Raw genomic sequence first — 23,525 nt, 5'->3', positions numbered from 1 at the left:
TTACTTGGTGGGCAATGCCCCTTTCTTCCGTGTGGTTCTGGTGAGGCCACCGATGCAGCATTGCACCAGGCCTGTGCAGACATAATACTCCTCTGCCCGGCCTCACTGATGGACCAGAGATGGGCACACGGCCGAAGGTAGACCAATGAGATGTTGGCAGGCTGGAGCTCTCTTCCTTTTGGGTGAGTGTTAAGCTGGGATGATGTAGCCTTGAGTTGTCTCAGTCATGCCTTCTACCTGCTGCAGGAGGAAGTGTCTACAGGAGCAAAGAGAAGCAGAGTCAGAGAGGAAGCATGACAGAACTAATTTCTGAGACTGTTGCTCCAGTCCTTAGTGTCCTGAGGCCACTCTTAAACCTCCCAGTTACACGAGCCAATACATTCTCCTTTTCTGTTTAAGCCTTTGAGCGGACTTTTTATCACTTGTCGCTGGAAGAACCTTGAGGAAAACAGGGACTCAGTGTCCCCTAGTCAGGTGCTTGGGTGCAACATGGTTAAAGTCCCAGTGATGACCTCTCCCAGCCAGAGCCACTCGGCCATGGGAGGTGCTGCCCCAAAAGATGCTGTCATGGTGCTGTTCTGTTTTCTCTCGCTCACGCTCTGTCAGAAAGTAGGCAGAACTCTGAGGCCCACTTTCACTCTCTTACTTCCTTACTTCCCAAGCCACTGCATCAGCACAAGTGCAGTGCACCTTACAGCCCACGTGCTGCGCTACTCCCAGCCATGGCCCAGCACCGCCCGTTAATCTCTGACTGCATACCACTTAGAAAGCATGCTCCATTTCCTATCACAAAACGATTTAATGGGATTATAGATGCTTGCACTCACAATTTCTTCATCAGTACAAACCACCATTGATGAGAGGAAATGTGCTTACTGTTGCAGCCCTGACATAGGAAGTCATTCATCCCCATCTCTGTGTCCAAATGTTTGCTGTCTGCCACGTTTAAAATCTGCACCTATGCCTGTGGCCCCATCATAGCCTTCCTTTTCCATAAGCCTGCCTGGCCTTCACCTGGGTATTGACTCATGTGGAGTTTCTCCACGCCTCCACTAGGCCATTTCCAAACGGAGCTCACTTACAACTTCCATGTTCTTCTGAACCAGATACATGGTGTCTAATGAGGCAGTCTCCAGGGATAGGCCGTGGGGTCAAATACACTTATGTCTGGATTTCAGTGCTGTCAGTCACTAGTGATGTGACTCTGGTCAAACCTGAGTTTTCTCATCTATAAATGGAGATATGCTAGAGTTCCCAGGCAGACCTGAGAGGAGGTTCATATATAGTTGGTTTGTGATATTTGGCAACAGCTCCCTCCTCCTGGATCTATTTACATCTACTGTTTTGCATCAGGACTGGATGCCTTTTGAGTCATGTGCTGGTAAATGTTTTTAACAACCACCATATATGTACATACGTAAGTTCATTATACGTTTTACTGATAAAAAAGATTCTTGGCACACAAGTACAAATTGTAGTAAAATATACAATCCTCTTTATTATAAATTCCATAGAGCCAGTTGGTTCTCACAGAATGCTTTCATTGATCTTTGACTAGATTCTTCTATTCTTAGCTAACCTTTAGTTGCCTTGACAAGTATAGTTCTGACATGAATGTTGGTTGATATTTTTGTTCATGTTAACGAGTAAGAAGTATGTTGTGAGCTAAAAGAAATAAGAGTTTTTGAATACTGGAAGAATATTTCTTCAATTTTTGCATGATTCACACTACAGACATGATGCACTTTAAAATTTAATCTATTATTAAGATGGTCTCAAGTTTAGTCTAGCCCAGGGATCAACAGATCATGACCCTTGGGCTAAATCTGGCTTGCTACCTATTTTTGTAAATCAAGTTTATAGGAACACTGCCATGCACCTTCATTTAGGTATTGTCCATGGCTACTTCCATGATGCAAGAGTGGAGTTGAGTGGTTGTAACAGGGACCAAGAGGCCCACAAAGCCTAAAAGATCTACCACCCAGCCCTTCACAGAAAATGTTTGCTGACCTACCTTCCCTGTCTTGATAATCAATAAAACGATAAATTAATGAATAAATCAAAACAATAAATTTGAAGTGTTTGCTGATTTCTGTGGTGTAAATACTCCCACCATGGCCAATGAGTTCAAGTACTAACTTAACTTTACTGAAGACAGAGCTGGGAAGAGATGTGCAGCATCCCATTATGTAGCATCCTCGCTATACAGAGACCGTAGATGTAAATAACCTCAAGGACATACATAATAGTGAAATGTAGTGAGGATGCTTAAACTCAAATTAAGCATGTTGAGTTTTGAATATTTATTACTTTGTTTTAGTAGCAAAGGAAGAGAGCAGGCCCCTTGAAAGAGAATTCTCCCTGAGGAGCAAGTGTCAGACGCAGTCCCAGAGCCTGAGAAGCAAAGGAGAGAAGTGGGAGGGGTCTTCAGGCAGCTGTTCCTTTAATCCACTCCAGTCCAATGCAGCTACTCTGGCAAAAGATGCATTTCCAGGCTGCACCAACCTCAACCTGGGAGAAAGCCCCCAGGAGGAGAGTTTCAGTGGGATGCCCCTGGCACATTTGGAAACAGTGAGCGCTGAGCACATATGGGCAGGGCAATGAGGGCGTTTGCCACAGTCCCTTAAATGCAGGTTTTGTCCTCTGCTGCCTTCTCTTATACTCAGTGGTCTCCACGTGCAATCTCATATCTTTCATGACTTTAGCGCCCAGCGTTATACCAGTAATTCCCAAATTTCTATCCCCAACTACATACACCCTTGTTCTTCGGCTCCAGAACTCTATCTCCCGTTGTCTACTGAGCTTCTCCACCTGGGTGTTCCACAGGCATCTTGAAGGAAACACTTCCGAAGCTAAACTCATCACCTTATTCTTCTCGGCCCACCCCAAACCAGACATTCCTTTTATAGTCTCATTCATGGTGGATGACATCCCCATATTTTCATTCTCCCAAGCTAGAAATTTCAAAGTCATCTTCTTGCAATAGCCCTATGATTAGTCCTCCTGCAGTCAAATTCTGCTCCAACCCATCCTACGTTTAGCTGCCAGAACTGTTTTCATACAATCTGTTCACATCAGATTCCTCTAAAAATTGTCTGTTATTTGTTGTGAAAGACGCATCTTGAGGTATCTGTCTTGTGCCTATTGATCCTTGTAATTTACCCCTATACTCACAGAAATGGGCCTGTAGCAGCCATATTATCCCTAAGACTATTTCCATTCCCATCGAAACAGTTAATTAGACAAATTGCATAAGTCAGATGCTCCCAGGGACTTTGAATTGGAGCTAAAAGTTCTTGAATAAGGAAGGTGTAACTTGAGCTGAGGGTGGCAATATTTCTCTTGCCATACTGATTGAAAAGACAGAAAACTGCTCTGCAGAGAAGGAAGGAAGAAGTTGTGATGGACATGTTTTGACTACCCAGTATCTGCTTGGGAAATCACCTTTCTTTCATTCTCAGTCCATGTGGTTCAAGAGGAACTGGCTTTTGCCAGAGGACTCTGCTTCCCAGGCTACAGTGATTGATTCAAGTTTGGACACATGACCCAGGCTTGGCCAATCATAGTACTCTACTCTCTGGCTATAGTGATTGATTCAAGGTTGGACACATGACCCAGGCTTGGCCAGTCAGAATACTCTACTCCCTGGCTACAGTGATTAGTTCAGGAATGGTTCTATGACACAACACCAGGCCAATCAGTCATCCCCTGAAGTTCAGCTGGAACTGTCAGGCAAGAGGCTCTCTTTTGACTGTGGTCCTTAGCTCTATAGATAATTTAAGATAAGAGTGACCATCTTTACCTCCACTAAACTTTCTTGAAAATGAAGACGACACAGAAGAAAGTGGAGCAAAATAGAGAATGCCAGAATTTCGATGATGTCCCTTGATACATGAATCTAGCAGTTCCTGAAGTAGTATTTACTCCTAGGTTTCCCACTTTCTAAAAAATTGTTAACATATACATAACAGGGACTTCCCTGGTGGCGCAGTGGTTAAGAATCCACCTGCCAATGCAGGAGACACGGGTTTGATCCCTGGTCCGGGAAGACCCCACATGCCGTGGAGAAACTAAGCTCGTGTGCCACAACTACTGAGCCTGCGTGCCACAACTTCTGAAGCCCACGTGCCTAGAGCCCGTGCTCCGCAGCAAGAGAAGCCACTGCAATGAGAAGCCCATGCACTGCAACGAAGAGTAGCCCATGCTCGCCACAACTAGAGAAAGACTGCACACAGCAACAAAGACCCAATGCAGCCATAAATAAATAAATTTATTTTAAAAATACATATACATAACATAAAATTTACCATTTAAACCACTTTTAAGTATACAGTCCTGTGGCATTGTGTATTTACATTGTTGTGCAGCCATCACCACCATACATCTCCAGAACTTTTTATCTTCCCAAACTGAAGCTATTAAGCAATAACTCCCCATTTTTCTTTCCCCCAGACCCTGGAAACCACCATTCTACTTTCTGTCTCTATAAATTTGACAATTCTATATACCTCATGTAAATGGAATCATACAATATTTTTCGTTTGTGAGTAGCTTATTTGACATAGCAAAATGTCTTCAAACCAGTAAGAGCTAGTTCTTTGAATAAACAAAATTAATAAACCTTTAGCTAGACTTACCATTAAAAAAAGAGAACTCAAATAAAATCATAAATGAAAGAGGAGCTATTACAACTGATACCACAGAAGTACAAAGGACTACTATGTAGGAGACGACAACGAACAGTTGTACATCAACAAATTAGAAAACCTAGAAGAAATGGATAAATTTCAAGAAACATACAACCTACCAAGACTGAATCATGAAGAAATAGAAATAGAAAAGCAATCTACAGATTCAATGCAATCCCTATCAAAATTCCAATGGCATTTTTCACCGAAATATTGCAAACAATACTAAAGTTTGTATGGAACCACAGAAGACTCTGAATAGCCAAAGCAGTCTTGAGAAAGAAGAACAATGCTAGAGGCATCATGCTTTTTTATTTCAAACCCTATTATAAAGCTATAGTAATCAAAACGGTATGATTCTGGCATAAACACAGACACATAGATCAATGGAACAGAACAGAGCCCAGAAATAAGCCCATGCATATATGGTCAATTAATTTATGACAGAGGAGCCAAGAATATACAATGGGGAAAGGACAGTCTCTTCAACAAATGATGTAAGGAAAATTGGACAGCCACATTTGAAAGGATGAAGCTGGACAACTGTCTTACACCAAACAAAAAAATCAACTCAAAATAAAGACTTGAATATAAGACCTGAAACCATAAAACTCCTAAAAGAAAACATAAGTGATGGGACTTCCCTGGTGGCACAGTGGTTAAGAATCTGCCTGCCAATGCGGGGGACACGGGTTCGAGCCCTGGTCGGGGAAGATCCCACATGCCGCGGAGCAACTAAGCCCGTGTGCCACAACTACTGAGCCTGCACTCTAGAGCCCACGAGCCGCAACTACAGAAGCCTGCACAACTAGAGCCCATGCTCCCCAACAAGAGAAGTCACCACAATGAGATGCCCGTGCACTGCAACGAAGAGTAGCCCCCACTCACCACAACTAGAGAAAGCCCTCATGCAGCAACAAAGACCCAACACAGCTAAAAATTTAAAAATAAAAAAGCATAAGTGGTAAGCTCCTTGACATAGGTCTTTGTGCTGATTTTTTAAAAACCTGCCATCAAAAGTAAAAGCAGGGCTTCCCTGGTGGCGCAGTGGTTGGGAGTCTGCCTGCCAGTGCAGGGGACATGGGTTCGAGCCCTGGTCTGGGAGGATCCCGCATGCCGCGGAGCGGCTGGCCCCATGAGCCACAATTACTGAGCCTGCGTGTCTGGAGCCTGTGCTCCGCAACAAGAGAGGCCGCGATGGTGAGAGGCCCACGTACCGCGATGAGGAGTGGCCCCCACTTGCCGCAGCTAGGGAAAGCCCTCGCACGGAAACGAAGACCCAACACAGTCAAAAATAAATTAAAAAAATAAATAAAAAATTAAAAAAAAAAAAAAAAAGTAAAAGCAACAAAAGCAAAAATAAACAAGTGGGACTACATCAAAGTGAAAAGCTTCTGCACAGCAAAGGAAACCATGAACAAAATAAAAAATCAACCTACTGAATGGGAGAAAGTATTTGCAAATCATATATCTGATAAGGGGTTAATATCCAAGATATATAAAGAACTCATACAACTCAATAGAAAAAAAACAAACCACAAACAATCTGATTATAAAATGGGCAGAAGATCTCAATAGACATTTTTCCAAAGAAGATATACAGTTGGCCAACAGGTACATGAAAAGGTGTTCAACATTATTATCAGGGAAATGCAAATCAAAACCACAATGAGGTATCACCTCATGCCTTTTAGAACAGCCATTATGAAAAAGATAAGAAATAACAAGTGTTGGTGAGGATATGGAGAAAAGGGAACCCTTGTGCATTGTTGGTGAGAAGGTAAATTGGTGCAGCCACTGTGGAAAACAGTGTGGAGGTTCCTCAAAAAATTAAAAATAGAACTACCACATGACCCAGCAATTCCACTTCCAAGTATTTATCTGAAAACAAAAACACTGACTCAAAAAGATATGTGCACCCCCATGTTCATTGCAGCACTATTTACAGTAGCCAAGATATGGAAACAACCTAAGTATCCATCAATGGATGAATAGATATAGAGGCCCGTGTACCGCAAAAAAAAAAAAAAAGAAGAAGAAGGAAATCTTGCCATTTGCGACAACATGGATGGACCTCGAGGGCATTATGCTAAGTTAAATTAGTCAGACAGAGAAATACAAATACCATACTATTTCTCCTATATGTAGAATGCAAACAAACAACAACAAAAAGTCCAAGCTCCTAGATACAGTGAAGAGATTGGCGGTTGCCAGAGGCAGGAGGTGGGGGGTAGGAGAAATGGGTGAAGGGGATAAAAGCTTAAAAAAAAAGATTCATCTATGCTGTAGCATGTGCCTAGACTTCTCACTTTACAGAGTAAATAAATTCCCTTTTCGGCTTGAACTCTTTGGGTTATTTTTGTCACTTATGACCAAAAAAATCCTGGCTAATATAAAATAGATGTGGAGAGAAAAAAAAAGACAAAAGGTAGAGGAGAGTATTCTAACTTTCCAGTTCCCAAGTCCAGCCCCTTTCTAGGACTGACTGCAGGAAGTCCTAGAGGGCTCTAAAGACAGAGGAACAGTGCTTGCGTGCTCTCTCTCTCTTTAACAAATTCATTTCTGCTAAAATGAAAGAGTTGTAACAACACACCTCCTCATTTCCTCTAGATGGGGTAAAGGGCCTCCATCCTCAGGGCCTCTCCCCTCCAGGTGAATCCTATTCTTTTTTTTTTTTTGAATCCTATTCTTAATCCTCACTGAAGCTCTCACCATTTACCAAACAATCCAGCTTTCTCATGCCTCTCTGTCTCATGCTGTCCTCTGCCAAGGAAGTCCCTCTTTTCCTAAGCAGAGAACTCCTACATAGCCTTCAAAACCCTCCTCAAGTGTTACCTCCTCTCTGTAAGCTTCTCTAACTTTTTCACTCTCCCAAGCCATGGACAATTTGTATCGCAACTGTTTGCAGATTTCCTAGTCACTAGATTAAGAGCTCTAAGAGTGCATGGGTTGTTTTTGTTTCTTTATAACCTAAGACCTAGCACAGTTGCTGACAGTGACTTCTGTTGAATAAATGAACATAAAAAATTACTTGATAAGCCTCAGTCCTTGATATTCAAATAATTAATGCACTGAGGGCTTTACAAAATTATTTATTATCTAAGTAGGTTAGATATGTTCCCTGAAAGCTTTTAAAATTATTATTTTCACTATTAATAAAAATTCAGAGTGAATCCTTAGCCCAGTACAGACAGATTTAGCAAACATTTCCAAGAGTGGAAACCCAGATTAATGATTCTTGACCGTATTTGGTCAGATGTGGAATAGCATTTTCCATGGCCTAACTTGTCCTTTTCAGTATGTATTCTTTTTAAGGATATACAATTCAGGTTACTTGCTAATTATGTTGGATTGTTCCTTAATCCTTATACTCCTGAGTGAACTCAAGAAATGATGGGTCATGACATCATGTAAAAATGCACCTTTCCTTGCTGTCTGGCATTCTCTCTTCCTTTTCCTGATTCTCTGCAACTGCCTCCTACTGATGTATTTGAAAGACATTTCAGCTGGACAGTCCAGCTAAATGATCCATTTTGTTAATATGGTACTTTTACATAGGTGGCTTTAGATTTAGATATTTTTATTCTTGTGGAACATATAAACCTTCTCATGGTCCCCTCTGGCCTACCATAGCTTCTGAAAGAATAGAGGACCTTTTGTCTTTGATTTTATTTTACCCAATAGTCTTAAAGTTCATAAGTACAGACTGTTTTCTCCAAGTTTCTCTGTACACCTTTTACTTTTTCTGCAAAAGTAGCCTTTTTTAACATTTTTTTTTTTTTTTGCAGTATGCGGGCCTCTCACTGTTGTGGCCTCTCCCGTTGCGGAGCACAGGCTCCGGATGCGCAAGCTCAGCGGCCATGGCTCACAGGCCCAGCCGCTCCGCAGCATGCGGGATCCTCCCGGACCGGGGCACGAACCTGGGTCCCCTGCATCGGCAGGCGGACTCTCAACCACTGTGCCACCAGGGAAGCCTTAGCCTTCTTAAAAAAAAAAGTTTTTGGCTGTGTTGGGTCTTCGTTGCTGCGCGCGGGCTTTGTCTAGTTGCAACGAGCAGGGTCTACTCTCCATTGCGGTGCGCGGGCTCCTCATTGTGGTGGCTTCTCTTGTTGCGGAGCACGGGCTCTAGGCACGCGGGCTTCAGTAGTTGTGGCACGCAGGCTTGGTAGTTGTGACTCGCGGGCTCTAGAGTGCAGGCTCAGTAGTTATGGCACATGGGCTTAGTTGCTCCGCGGAATGTGGGATCTTCCTAGTTCAGGGATTGAACATGTGTCCCCTGCATTGGCAGGGGGATTCTTTTTTTAAAACAATTTATTTATTTTTACTTTTGGCTGTGTTGGGTCTTCGTTTCTGTGCGAGGGCTATCTCTAGTTGCGGCAAGCGGGGGCCACTCTTCATCGCAGTGCACGAGCCTGTCACTGTTGCGGCCTCTCTTGTTGCGGAGCACAGGCTCCAGACGCACAGGCTCAGTAGTTGTGGCTTGCAGGCTCCAGAGCGCAGGCTCAGTAGTCGTGGCTCACAGGCCTAGTTGCTCCGCGGCATGTGGGGTCTTCCCAGACCAGGGCTCAAACCCATGTCCCCTGCATTGGCAGGCAGACTTTCAACCACTGCACCACCAGGAAAGCCCGGTAGGTGGATTCTTAACCACTGTGCCACCAGGGAAGTCCCCAAAGTAGCTTTTTTGATTTAAGTAGTATAACCTGCTCATTTTGGACAATTTGGAAAATTCTGAAAAGGATCATTGTTAATAAGCCCACCATCCCATAATCAGAGACTGATTTTATTTAGATATTAGTATATTTGCTATTGCTAAGATATTGGCATATTTCTCTCCATTATGTGATCTTTTTCAAGCTGCACGTATTTAAAGTGCACAATTTGATGAGTTTTGGCATATTTGCACACTTGTGAAATCATCACCTCGGTCAAGAAAAGGAACATCACCCAAAGTTCCCTGGCACTCCCTTTGCAATCCCTCCTCCCAATGCTCCCCACCCCCCATCCCTAGGTAACCATTTACCTACTTTCTTTCACTAGATTAGTTTGCATTTTCTGGAAATGTATGGAAGTGGAATCATACAGTATGTACTTTTGTTTTGGTCTGACTTCTTTCACTCAGCATAATTACTTTGAGTTACTTCATCCATGTTGTTGTGTATTCATTTCTTTTTATTGATGAGTAGTATTCTGTAGTATGAAGGTACCACACTTTGTGGACTTGTGGGCCAACATTTGGTCTGTTTCCAGCTATTACAAATAAAACTGCTGTGAATATTCATGTATGGGCCTTTGTGTAGACATGCTTTTATTTCTCTTGGGTAATTACCTAAGAATGGAGTGGCTATGTCATATGGTAGGTGTATTTTTTTGCCTTTTCATCAGGAAACTGGCAAAGTATTTTTCCAAGCAGCTATACCATTTTCCATTCCCATCAGCAGTGTATGAGAACTCCAATCCATCCTCCATATTACTGCCAACACTTGATATAGTCCATCTTTGTCATTTTAGCCACTCAAGGTGGTGTGCAATGGGTATCTCATTGTGGTCTTAATTATCATTTCCCTAATGACTAATGATATTGCACATCTTTTCTTATTCTTATGCCGCTCATATGTCTTCTTTGGTGAAGTATATATTCAGATATTTTGCACATTTTAAAATTTTGTTGTGTGTCTTCTTATTATTGACTTGTAAGTGTACTTTATATATTCTAGATCCAAGTCCTTTTTTGGATAGGTTTGTCTAATATTTTCTCCCAGTCTGTTGCTCGCCTTTTCATTTTTGTAATAGTGGGTTTTCAAGTGCAAAAGTTTGGTGAAGTACAGTTTATTGATTTTTTTTTCTTGATAGCTTATACTTTTTGTGTCCTATTTAAGAAAATCTGCTAAACTGCAAACCAGTAAGATTTTCTCCTATGTTTTCTTCTGTTATGGTTTTTAAGTTTTAACTCTTAAGTTTCGATTTATAATTAGTTTTCAGTTAATTTTTGTATATGATGTATGGATATGGATATGATATGGATATGAGGTATGGATCCAAGTTCATCTTTTGCATATGGTTCTCTACTTCCAGCATTATGAATAATTTTATATCATCCATTAGTACATGCGCTAGGATGAGCTTGGTATCTCTGCTGTATCATTGCATAGTTGTGTCACTTTGACTTTCTGTATCTCAGTTTACTAATCTGTACAATGGGAATAATAGTGATTGGCCCTATCTCTCTGACAGGATGGTTAAAGAGATCAACTTGAGATAAGTAATATTGTTCATAATTTTTCCTTCTCTGGAAAGTTGAAAACATGGAAGTCAACCTGAATCCCTCCATCATCATCATCACACCCAGGCACCTCTTAGGTATTTCTCGAATCTGTTATCTCCTCACAACTCCGACTCCCACTGTCCTGGTCAGGCCAGACTCTTCCTTTCTCATCAGGCTCATTGCAGTGATCCTACCAACTGATCTGCTGCTTCCAGGCTTGCTGCCCTCAGACCCAGCCTCTCTGCTGCCTCCCGGCTGATCCATCAAACCTTGTCAGTCATGTTATCTTCTGCTGACACTGTCTCATCTGCAGGATCAAGTCCAAGCTTTAGGTCAAGCCCTCCATGCTCGGGCCCTGCCTCCCCTCTAGTCTGCCCACTTGCGCACGCACACACACACACACGCATGCACACATGTACACACACATCCTTGCCATTGTTCACCTCCATGACTCTTGACTCTGGCTGTGAGATGTGCTCCTTCCCTGCATTTCCACTGTACTCTGGGCCACCTCCATGCCCAGAGTGTCACGTTGCTTTTCCACATTGCACTGTAAGTACCATTTGCGTCTCCCGCATCTAAATGTAAGCAGTTCAAGAAATGGAACTGTTGGGCTTCCCTGGTGGTGCAGTGGTTGAGAGCCCGCCTGCCGATGCAGGGGACACGGGTTTGTGCCCCGGTCTGGGAGGATCCCACATGCCGCGGAGCAGCTGGGCCCGTGAGCCATGGTCGCTGAGCCTGCGCATCTGGAGCCTGTGCTCCGCGACGGGAGAGGCCACAACAGTGAGGGGCCCGTGTACCACAAAGGAAAAATAAACACTATAGGGGAGATGCACAAGAATATGAATGTACTTACTGCCACTGAACTATACACTTTTAAAAATGGCTAAAATGGTAAATTTTGTGCTGTGTGTATTTTACCACAATTTAAAAAGTAGACAAAGGGGTAAACTATATAATAGAAAAACTAGGCAATAAATACTTTAATGAAATGATCAAAATTAACGTCACCAATAAGGACAAATGGACATCTTGTGCCTCTGGAGGTGATGGCCTGAAAAGCATTTATGCAGCATTCTAGCAAAAATGCACAACATCAATCCAACCATGAGGAGCCATCGACGGACCCAAATTAAGGGTCTTGATATGCAGTAACTGGCCTGTATTCATCAGAAAAATATCCATGTCGTAAAAGATAAAGACAGACTGACAGACTGTTCCAGATTGAAAGGTGACTGAAAAGCTATGACAGCTAAGTGTAATACATGATCCTGAATTAGATCCTGCACCAGGAAAAAGAAGTTTCTTCTTTTTATTAAGTAAAGCACCTTATTAGAACAACTGGTAAAGTTGGAATATAAACTGTAGATTGCTAAGACCATTGTTAAATTTCCTGAATTTGATAACTGTCCTGTGGTTATGGACGAGACTATCCTTGTTTTTAGGAAACACACACTGAAATATTTAGGGCAAAGTGGCATGACATGTACAACCTACTCTCAGATAGTTCAGAAGTAATAAACATTAATGGTAAAGCACATGTGGCAAAATGTTAAGAATGGATGACTCTGTATAAAAGACATGAGGAGTCCTATGTACTGTTCTTGCAAACTTTTCTGTAAGTTTGAAAGTGTTTCAAAACAAAAAAGTTTTCTTTTTTTTTTGGCAGTACGCGGGCCTCTCCCGTTGTGGAGCACAGGCTCCGGACGCGCAGGCTCAGCGGCCATGGCTCACGGGCCCAGCCTCTTCGCGGCATGTGGGATCTTCCCGGACCGGGGCACGAACCCGTGTCCCCTGCATCGGCAGGCGGTCTCTCAACCACTGCGCCACCAGGGAAGCCCAAAACAAAAAAGTTTTTAAATTGCCTTGGGGTTGATTCAATAAATGTCGTTACATCCATACAAGGGTATATTTGACAGTCATTAAAAATATATTTATTAACATAGAAACAAATTCATAATATATAATTGATTGAAGCAAGCAAATTGCAGTATGATCTGCTTTATTCAGAACAAAACAAAGATCTCCTTTTCTGAAAAACAGTTTGAAAAGATGTATACCAAAATGTTAATTTTGGTTATCTCTGAGTTATGGAATAAAGGGAAATTTAAAATTTTTTATTTTTGTTTATCTATATTTTCTACTTTTTCTACAATGTGTGTGCATTAATTATGTAATAAAAATTATTTAAAAATCATGAAGAAACAAGTGACAAAAAAGCCTTAAAGCCACCCAAGTGCGTGGACTGATTGGGAACCCTCTGAGCTGGGTACCTGCATTCTTTGGTAGCCTCTTTCTGCGGCAGAAGCTCCAAGTCCTTTCAGCTTCCAAAATCACACTGTGGTGAATTAAAGAAAAAGAAAAAACTCCGTATCTTCCATCCTCTGTCTTCTCCAACTTTGCTTTCTCTAGATGGAAAGCCCTCAGAGAGTTGTTGCTGGTGTATTTGGTATTCTAAACTGTTCTCCACGTGTTTGAGTGTTTTCTGCTCCCTGGTCAATTTAAAATAGGTTTTTAACTGCTGCTCCTCACAGGCTCCTGGACTTTTCCATAACTAATTGGAGGATGTTGGATTTTAAGGACCTCATGGAATGAATAAGCACCCTCCTTAACTTCCGTTCTCCCTTTTTCTCAGCAGGCCCAGGAACGATTGCCGCATTCCTGGCGAGGAATTTCAGGCAAGGGCCTGAAAGATCTAATAGTCACTTTTCAAAGATGCTTTCTTTGAACTCTCTCACTCAGAGAGCGACTACAACAAAGACAAAAAGCACAGCAGTTGTGATATCATTAATGTGTCCCCCTAATCCACTCTCTCAGGGCCGTCGCTCATGGTTGACTCTACTTCTGGATGTCCAAAAAAATCAGATCATCATCTACCACATTTACCCTTTAAGATGGTGTTTTCCTGTGAATTGAGTATCATGTCATGGTCTTCTTATTTTTATTCAAAATGTTTTAATGAATTTGTTTCATATCCTTCATTTCTGGGTCTTGAGTTCTTCATCAGACCCTTTAATATTCAGTCTCTGAGCACGGATTTAAAGATTTTTGCTTGTTATATATTGTGCCTCTTGAGATATGTTGGACTTTCTTGTCATCTTGACACTGATTTACCAGAATGAACTTCCTGGGAGAACAGTGTTATGAAGAAATTGTTCCACTCTGACAGCAGATGATTTTCATTAGTTTTGCTGAGTTTAGAGACTCAATGCAGGCACTTTGAAAATTGCAGTAGCGATGATCTTCAGGCAGCTGTGTCTGGGCATTTTCCTAATGTGACCTATTGCCAGCTCATAATATTAGCTTCTTATGTTTGGGGATAGGCAACCGAGTTTATATATAGATTTCATTTTTTAAAAAAATATTGCCAAGTGGCAAGTAAACATAGCATGAGGTAAAGCCTTGTTTATTTATTCAATCTCATATCTTACTCTAGTTCTAACAAATCTTTCTTATTACTTATGATATCATTTGTCCTTTAAAATAAAGCCAAAACATGCTTAAAAGCAACATGAAACTAACCAAAGGAAAATTTCAGTATTCTTCGGGTCATGGTTGTTCAAAATGTGAAGTGGTCAGAAAATATTTCTTCCTATTTTTATCTTAATTACGTCCGATCCCTTTCAGGAGCAAAACAGCTTAAAAGTTTGCAAATAAATTCATTTGTCTATGTAGTCATTTCCTTTGGGTTTGGAATAATCTTCCTTAACTATGTGAAAAACCTAGACTTAAGGTTATACTCAGAGAGAAAGTGAGACAAGACCACAGGTATAGCCTTGCCAAGTGATAGGTAACTGAGGATGCAGAGGTACCAGTTAGGAAACTACTGAGAACTGGGTTTGGTGGCAGTAGTGGGATGAAAGCTCGTGGCTCCAGAGGTGTTTAAGGAGGTACTTGTGCCTTTACTAGCTGACTGGCTTGGACTCTGGATAGGGAGATACTGACTTGGGTGATTTCCAAGAGCCATTTCTGCACTGAACTGCTATAATTCTTTACAAAAATAGTCATCCCTTTCCTAGTATCATGTTTAGTTCTTCAAACAACTCTTGGTTCTGTTCTGGGCCAGGCTCTATGCTGGATGTCAAGAAATAAAAATGGATAGAGCAACAGTGCCTTTTCTTGAGCTGCTTACATTTAGGTGGGGGAGACGCAAATGGTACTACAATAGGTACCTGAGGTAGAAATCGACCTGGAGAGTGCAGTGTTACAGTGAGGAACCCATTTCATCATAGCCTCAAAGACTAGAAGGATGATAGAGGTCCCTGTTTTTGCTGTAGGTACTGTTACTGTCAAACACTGACCTTTGTGAGAGGTGGAAGCCAGTCAGCCAGGAAAGGCCCAGGTATCATTCCTTTGAGCCCCTCCTTAAACATCTCTGGAGCCACGAGCTTTCATCCCACTACTGCCACCAAATCCAGTTCTCTGTAGTTTCCTAACTGGTACCTCTACATCCACTCTTGCCTTCACCAGTCCATTCCCTACAGGGCTAATCTTGAAATGCAAACACGATCATGACTCTCTCTCCTCTTTAAACCTCCACAGCAGCTTCCCATTCTGTTAGGCTAAAATCCAATTTGTACAGGACTGGGTCCAGTCTTTCTATCCTGTCTCATCCACTACCATTCTTCTCTCCTTTTCTGTGGTCCAGCCGCGGGGCCTCACTGGCCTCCCTTCAGTTCCTCAGAAGCTCTATACTCCCACCTGCCTCCATCTGTGTCAGGCTCCTCTGTTATAGCGTCTCACACAACCTTGTCCATCTCCTGCAGAGCACTTCCCCTCAGTTTGTATTGATGTATTCCTCATGGTCTCTCTTTGATTAAGTGTAAGCTCTGCCAAGGAAGAGAATCCATCACTGCCGTATCACCGGCACCAAACCCAGTGATTGGTTAAGTCAGTAAAACAAGGTGAGGTCTAGGTTGATTTACCATTTTCTGTTGAGAAGGATTAGCTCCACAAATTGGTATGATTGCATCATTGCCACAAAGGGACCAAGCGACTTCCATTGTACCTCTTGAGTAAATTCTTGTCTGTTATGACAATGCGGCAATCATTAAATTCTGTAATCATTTACTATGTAAATTACATTGGCTCAAACTTACTCTGGCTCAACTGCTGCACCCGTCCTCTCTCCCCTTCAAAGCATCTCTCAGCTCTTCCTGGAAGGCCCTAAAGTGTAACAGTTGCCACGCCTCATCCATCCTGTCCTTTCCCTCGTGCTCTACTCACCTGATTCTCATGTCCCAGTGTCTCGAAACCACTTGAAGGAACAACAGAGTGGCCTTGTCAGTAGTCCCCCTGTGAGATCACCATATCCACACCCCAGTTGGCTACCAGGGTTTTGACACAAGGGGTCTTCCCCACATAAAGGAAATGTTTGGCCCAAAGACAAATGTAAGGTTCTACCGCTAGAGACCAAAACAGTTCAAAAAGCTTAAAAAACAAAAATAACAACGAAAATCTTTAAGTTGCCCAAATCAGCCCAGACGTATGAGATATGCATTGCCTTATTTAATTGTCACAAAAATCCTATCATGTCTGTGCTACTGTCTTCATTTTAGAGCTGAGAAAAACTGAGGCTCTAGGATGTTGAGTGACTCACTGAAGTCCAACAGCATCGGGGCCATGATTCAAACCCAGGTCTAATGACTTTAGCTCTTAACCAGTATTTTATATTGCAGGCCAAGGTCAACAGAAATTGCATGGGGACTTGCATACAATTAACTTCAATTAGCCCTTGTAGACCAAAATCATTCTGTAAAGGCAATATCCAAAGAGGCTTGACTGAAGATAATTTTTTTTTTTTTTTGCGGTACACGGGCCTCTCACTGTTGTGGCCTCTCCCGTTGCGGAGCACAGGCACCGGATGCGCAGGCTCAGCGGCCATGGCTCACGGGCCCAGCCGCTCCGCGGCATGTGGGGTCTTCCCGGACCGGGGCACGAACCCGTGTCCCCTGCATCGGCAGGCGGACTCTCAACCACTGCACCACCAGGGAAGCCCAATAAATTATTTATATAAAGATACACAGGGTATATTCCTAAGTGTTAGTTTCATCATCTTAATCTTTTAACTTTATACATGCTCACATTTAAGGCGTTTTCTCCCCAGGTCTGTACTTCTAAATGTTTATGTATTTCTCCTTGTAACCGCATAACCTCCTAACACCACCCAGGCAGGGGCCTCCTGTGCAGACTCTCAAGGCCTGAGTTCCCCTTCAGCTGCTCATGTGATGCTCCCCGAGGACTCTGCACAGTCATGGGGTCATGCCGCCCAGCTTGTGCTTATTCTTAGTTTCAGGTAGTGTGGGGATGGATTTCCTGCCAGAATCCTGCCTTGGCATGCCATGTAACTGACCACAAGCCATGGCCCATCGTATGCTATTTATAGCAAGTGACAAAACTAGCCTCACCCCTCTGAAAGGTGTATTTGTGCCATATGCCCCCTGGCCTCCTACCATCTGACAGGCACTTCTCTCCAGACCTCAGAATGCAACAGGACTGTCTCCTCACACTGACCCAGAGGCACCGTGTCCCTCTTGTGTGCACGCCTCCTGCTCCAGAGGCATCCAGGGGTGGGGAGGCACCAAGGCAGGGCCTCAGCCCTGGGGTCAAGGCAGAACATAGTAACAGACCCAAGGAAGGAGCTTGGGGAGTGGGAGTAAGATGAGACAAAACCCAGTTGTTGGAGTTGGGTACAAAATCAGGGTGAGATCATGAACACTGCAGATCTGATTCTGAGTTGTGAATGCCCCAGAGACCCACTGATCTCCAAGCCTGGGCTGGGCCTGAGTTTGGGGTTGGGGAGGTTAATGGAAAGGGCTGGAGTGACCAGTAGAGTGTGGACAGACCCTGCCCCTCTCTAGCCGCGTGCAGGTGAGCAACTTACTTCATCTCTGGGCTGTTTCCTTACCTGAGAGGGTAGACCCAGAGGAACAACTCCTATGCTAGGTGTGTGCATCAGAAGTACCTGGGACCTTGTTAAAATCAGGGTGCCTGGGGCCCTCCTTGTACATTGATTCAGAGGGTCTGGGAGGATCCTGGGCGTCTGGACATTCTGCAGGTTCCCCAGGAGATTCTGATCCGCACACCAGTGTTGGAGAGCCCCTGTACGAAGTGAGCCCCAAGGGGTCTTCCAGCTCAAACGTCCCTTTATGCTAAAGTTTACTGAACCAGGTGTAAGAAAGCATAGAAGATAGGCATTCACCTCACTTAATTACTAGGCAGCATTAGAATCAGACACTTTATCAGTCGCTTGTTGCATCCTGAGAAATATCAGTTGGGAGCTTATTCGAAGCCAGCTTTTTGCGTGTTAGGCTGAAACTCTGGGCTTGATTTCACCCTCTTCTATATCCTCTTTTAGGCCATCCCTCCCTGTCCCCTGGTTTAATTATGAGGGGTCACAAACTGGGGACCAGAAAGACAAATCCAGGCAGGCCACACATGAGCTTTACTTAGTCTGACCAGTGTTAAAAAAACAAAATTCAACTGAGTAAATTTGAAGATCTAATTGGTTTTATTCATCCCATCTAGTTAAATAGAAGGGTGCTCTGAGGAGTTGTACAAAGTGAAAGGTTTTTATAGGTGAAAGGAGGGTGGGTCAGGAAGGTATTAGCAGGAGAAAAGAAAGGGGTGTTTCAGGCCAGACCGTCTTCTTTGTGGGGAGGGGAATGGCAGGGGTCTTTATCAGGCAGATAACCTTGTTCCCATAGATTGTTTCAGATTGACTGTTTCAAAGGTCGCGTTTCTAGGAGGGATTGAAACTGCAATTAAGTCTTGGTTTGCTGTCTGAGGGGGCAAGTGACTCCATTTGGGGCTTGCCCTTTCTTTTCCATGCCAGTATTTTTTTGTAAGTCTGAATTTGTGCGGGGTCAGACTGGGCATTTGCTTTCCAGCTCCCCCTGGCCCTGCCGCACCAAGTGTGTTACACCAGTGGCTTCAGCTCTTCGCCCTCACTGCCTAGACCCTGACGTTAGATCTGAGTTCAACTCCTGTGTCTAGCTCGAATCTCTTTCTGAGCAGTAGCCCCAGAGATCCAGATGCCTCTTGATAGATAATCCAGTTTGTGTACTTAACAGAAGGCCTCGCATGTAGTACAGGGCTAAATAAATCTTAGCTAGGGGTGTTATTATCCCTACTGTGCACCTCTTCTTCGGGTCTCACAGGCACCTCAGCTCAACCTGTTCAAAGCAGCACTCCTCACTTTCCTCACCTTCACCCCAAGCTGCTTCTCCCCGTTTCCTCTTTCCACAAATGATCTCGTCATTAAGTCATCTAGACTGTGTGGCCCTGGGCTCTTTGGTCTCCTTTATTCTGATTCATCATCACAGCTTATGAAAAATCTCTCTTGATTCCATCTAGTTTTCTCCATCTCTGCTGTCACCATTCTAGTCCCAGAGACCATCATTTCTGCCCGAACTGTGTAGTTACCTAATTATCCTCCTGCACACATTATTGTTTCCATCTAACCCATTGTTCAGTTCGAAGCCGCAGTTTTGTTAGGGGAACCACTGACTGAAACTGCCTGTCCTGGCCAGGCACTATAGTAACCACTTGCATGAGTCATCTTACAACAGGAGGTCAACAACCAATTGGAAGAATTTGGGAAAGGTCAATAGGAGAGAGGAGACTCCAGTCCATATGTCCTGCCAACCTCCCAGAATCCTGCTCGCTGGAATCCATCTTGGCTGAGTGATGTGCGCACCACCAGGAAGCACCCTGAGTCAGAGTGCTTCGTCAGAGACAACCTGGCAACTAACCCCATCACCATAGAACCTGAGACTGCGAGCCACGTGGCAGAGAAGTTCTCCTGGGTTCCCTTATACTACTGCTCTCCACCTTGGGGGCCCCTTCCCAATAAAGTCTCTTGCTCTGTCAGCACGTGTGTCTCCTTGGACAATTCATTTCCAAGTGTTAGATAAGAGACCACTCTTGGGGCCTGGAAGGGGTCCCCTTTCCTGCAACAGTTTTACTAAATAAATTTGATCTTGCCTCTCCCCTGCCTGCAGTGGCTTCCCAGGGCCCCAGGCTAAAACCCAAATTCCTTACCAAGACCCTCCCCAGCCTGGCTCCTGCTTCCTCCCCAGCCTCCCCGGCAGTCTGCATTCCAGCCATCTGGGATTTGTGTTGTCTCTTGGATTGGCACAGGGAAGAGCTAAATCAGACTCAACCTTGTTATATATATATATATATTTATTTATTTATTGGCTGCGTTGGGTCTTTGTTGCTGTGCATGGGCTTTCTCTGGTTGTGGCGAGCGGGGGCTAATCTTCGTTGCGGTGCGCAGGCTTCTCATTGTGGTGGCTTCTCTTGTTGCGGAGCACAGGCTCTAGGCACACGGGCTCTAGGCGCATGGGCTTCAGTAATTGTGGCTCGCAGTCTCTAGAGCGCAGGCTCAGTAGTTGTGGCGCACCGGCTTAGTTGCTCCGTGGCATGTGGGGTATTTCCGGGCCGGGGCTCGAACCCGTGTCCCCTGCATTGGCAGGTGGATTCTTAACCACTGCGCCTCCAGGGAAGTCCAAGAAAATGTAATTCTTAAAGTCACAGGAACACTTAAAGAAGATGCAGTTCCTTCACTGGACTAAAATGTAGATTTTGGCTTTACCTTTGTCTGTAGAGAGCCTGAGGTTTGGGCCTAGACCACCACTTACTGCATGCATGCCTTTGGAAAATTTATTCAGCCTCCCTGCTTTACTTTCTTTCTTGTAAAATGGGGAAAATAAGACCTACCTTGCAGGATGGTTTTGAAGACTGAATACAAAATGTAAAGGATCCAGCACAGCCCTGGTGACCAGGTGCTCATTGATGGCATTGTTTAAAAGTCCTCCTGCATTTTAATTATTTAAAGGTCTCATGGCCTGGCTCAGAGTTACAGGGAGCTCAGGACATACTGTACTCCCGGTGGGAAGAGGCACTATGTCTTTACTGTCAGTGCCTTAAGAGAATGAGGAAAAGCTGGCAGAACTAGGAAAGCAATTGCAGAAAAGAAGCATGGGAAATGAAAATGGGAGAATTTGGTTCTCACTGGATCTCGGAGTCACACTGAAGAGCAGGGATTTCTTTTCCTGTTCCCTTTTCCTTCTCACTTGCTCAGGAGGGAGGCTTCTCAGGGAGGGCAGCCAGGGGCAGGATTCCAACGGGCAGAAGAAGGAGCCTTGCTTCTCCAGTCTGCTTCTCTCTCCAGTGCTTTAATGAAATTCATATTCAGACATTTAAAAAAAAAAAAAAAACACTGGGGCTTCCCTGGTGGCGCAGTGGTTGAGAGTCTGCCTGCCGATGTAGGGGACACGGGTTCATGCCCCGGTCCGGGAAGATCCCACATGCTGCAGAGCCTGCGTGTCCGGAGCCTGTGCTCCGCAACGGGAGAGGCCACAACAGTGAGAGGCCCGCGTACCGCAAAATAAATAAATATATATATAACACTTTGTTTTTTTAATTTCAAAGGCAAATCATATTCATTCTGGAAAATTCATAGAGGCAAAAAGAAGAAAAAAATTATCCAAAATTCTACTGCTAGATAACTACTGAAACCATTTGGGAGGCTATCCTTTCAAAGTTTTTTCTAAGCAATAAGGACGTAAACCAGTATATTCTTATAATAACAAACGGGATGGAATGGTACACACTGTTCCGTAATGTGATCTTTTTCACTGGACAGATCTCCATGTCAGTAAATGAATGTATCTAATATCATGATGGGTGACATCAGTGGATGCTCAGGTAGCCAGCCACAGGCACCCATGGTGCCCTCCCTGGATGGAGACTTGTAGCTTGTTTCTGTGAACCATGGTTCAGTGAGCAGCTTTATAGGCGAACTTAGTACAACCCACAATTGTTTCCTTACAGTGAATTCTCACATTCAGTCTTAACTTTCTCAAAAAAAAGAAGACAATAAGACAATGTGATTAAAATTTTTAAATCACAAGGAGGCATCTTTGGAGCGGAGGGAAGAAACTGTAACTCAGCATACGATGATTTTATTTCCGATTCTGCTCAACCTCCACGTTTATCTCAAGCACAGCCTTATTTCTCGTCAACAAACTTCAGAAACAAAGTCCTTGTCCTTAAAGAGATTACAATCTAGTAGCTGATATAAGAGACACAATAATTCTCTTTCATTTACACAAAAGTACCTGATTTTTTACCATGAGAAGCGAGGACAAGATGGGCAATAATAATAATAGCCAATGTTTAATGAGAACTTAACCATATCTGTGAACTGTTAGTATATTAAATGTTATACAATGTATACACAATGTATATACAATTGTATAACAAATGTTACACAATGTTATACAATGTATAACAACTGTTAGTATATTAAATGTGTACAATATATACAATGTTATATACAGAATAAGCATTGTGATGTAACTTTCCAGATATTGCGGCCTGAAAACGGGCTTGCTGATGTCCCCCATGGTGGGGTTCATAGTGACCAATCAGTGCACCTTCCACTCGCCGGTCGGCTTTCCTCAGATCGCAGTGGCTGTGTTGGTCATGGAGAAAGTTGGTCATTCCAGCGTGCATTACCGCCTTGCTCTGTTTCCCCCCACGCCCACCAAGGAGCCACCTTCCGTTGATCTCCGGCACCTCAGTGATGGCTTTTTCTTTGGCCACCCCAAGCTGGCGCAGTTTGCCGCTTTGGCCTGTACCACTGGGTCTTCAGTCCATGTCTTTGTGAATCCAGCCATCAGCAAGCCGGTGGGCCTTCCTGAAGACTTCCGGCAGGGCTTCCTGTGGCTGATGAGCCCGGCTCCAGTGTGAAGGTTTGTATGGGAATCGCGCCTGCCAGAAAATAAAGTGTAGATGATCCTCTAAACAATTTTTTTTTTAATTTAAGTATAGTTGATTTACAATGTTGTGTTAGTTTTAGGCGTACAGCAAAGTGATTCAGTTATACATATTTTTTCAGATTATTTTCCATTTAGGTTAGTACAAGATGTTGAATATAATTCCTGGTGCTATACAGTAAATCCTTGTCGCTTATCTATTTTACGTAGAGTAGTTTGTATCTGTTAATCCTATACTCCTAATTTATCCCTACCCCCTCCCTTTCCCCTTTGGTAACCAAAAGTTTGTCTTCTATGTCTGTGAGTCTGTTTCTGTTTTGTATACAGATTCATCTGTATTATTTTTTAGATTCCACTATTAAGTGATACCAAATAATATTTGTCTTTCTCTGTCTGCCTTACTTCGCTAAGTATAATATTCTCTAGGTCCATCCATGTTGCTGCAAATGGCAACATTTCATTCTCCAGATGGTTTCTTCTTATTCCTTAGCATGTCTTTTCACCCTTAGGAGAGGGTATTTTTTACCCTTTATGAGAGTCACCTAGCTCCACCGATCAAGCATCTCCTCGTGTCAGGCCTGGGCAAAGTGCTTCACACTCAGGGCCTCACTGAGCCCCCCACAACCACCCAGCCGGGCTGGTGCTGCTCTTGCCTCCTTTTACAGAAGAGGAAAAGGAGGCTTGCAGAGTGGAAGTAATTGGCCTGAAGTCGTTCAGCTAATGAGTGGGTCTGACTCTCAAGTCACCTGGGCGTGCTCTCTACGGGCATCTTTCTTTATCTCAAATATC

At 43.5% G+C, this 23,525-nt stretch overlaps 1 protein-coding gene across 1 annotated transcript; it reads left to right on the top strand.

Annotated features, from left to right (window-relative positions):
• The first annotated feature begins 489 nt into the window (after window positions 1–489).
• LOC112404561 (uncharacterized) lies at window positions 490–22,710 on the top strand. The gene is made up of 3 exons (XM_024752590.1): window positions 490–609; window positions 17,936–18,060; window positions 22,326–22,710. The coding sequence occupies exons 1-3, from the start codon at window positions 490–492 to the stop codon at window positions 22,708–22,710; spliced, it is 630 nt and encodes a 209-aa protein (XP_024608358.1).
• Window positions 22,711–23,525: the final 815 nt, after the last annotated feature.

The sequence above is a fragment of the Neophocaena asiaeorientalis genome, unplaced genomic scaffold (genome assembly GCF_003031525.2).
Source record: "Neophocaena asiaeorientalis asiaeorientalis breed wild unplaced genomic scaffold, Neophocaena_asiaeorientalis_V1.1 scaffold196, whole genome shotgun sequence".
Classification (NCBI taxonomy): Eukaryota; Metazoa; Chordata; class Mammalia; order Artiodactyla; family Phocoenidae; genus Neophocaena; species Neophocaena asiaeorientalis.
This window is presented reverse-complemented; position numbering and strand designations above follow the sequence as displayed.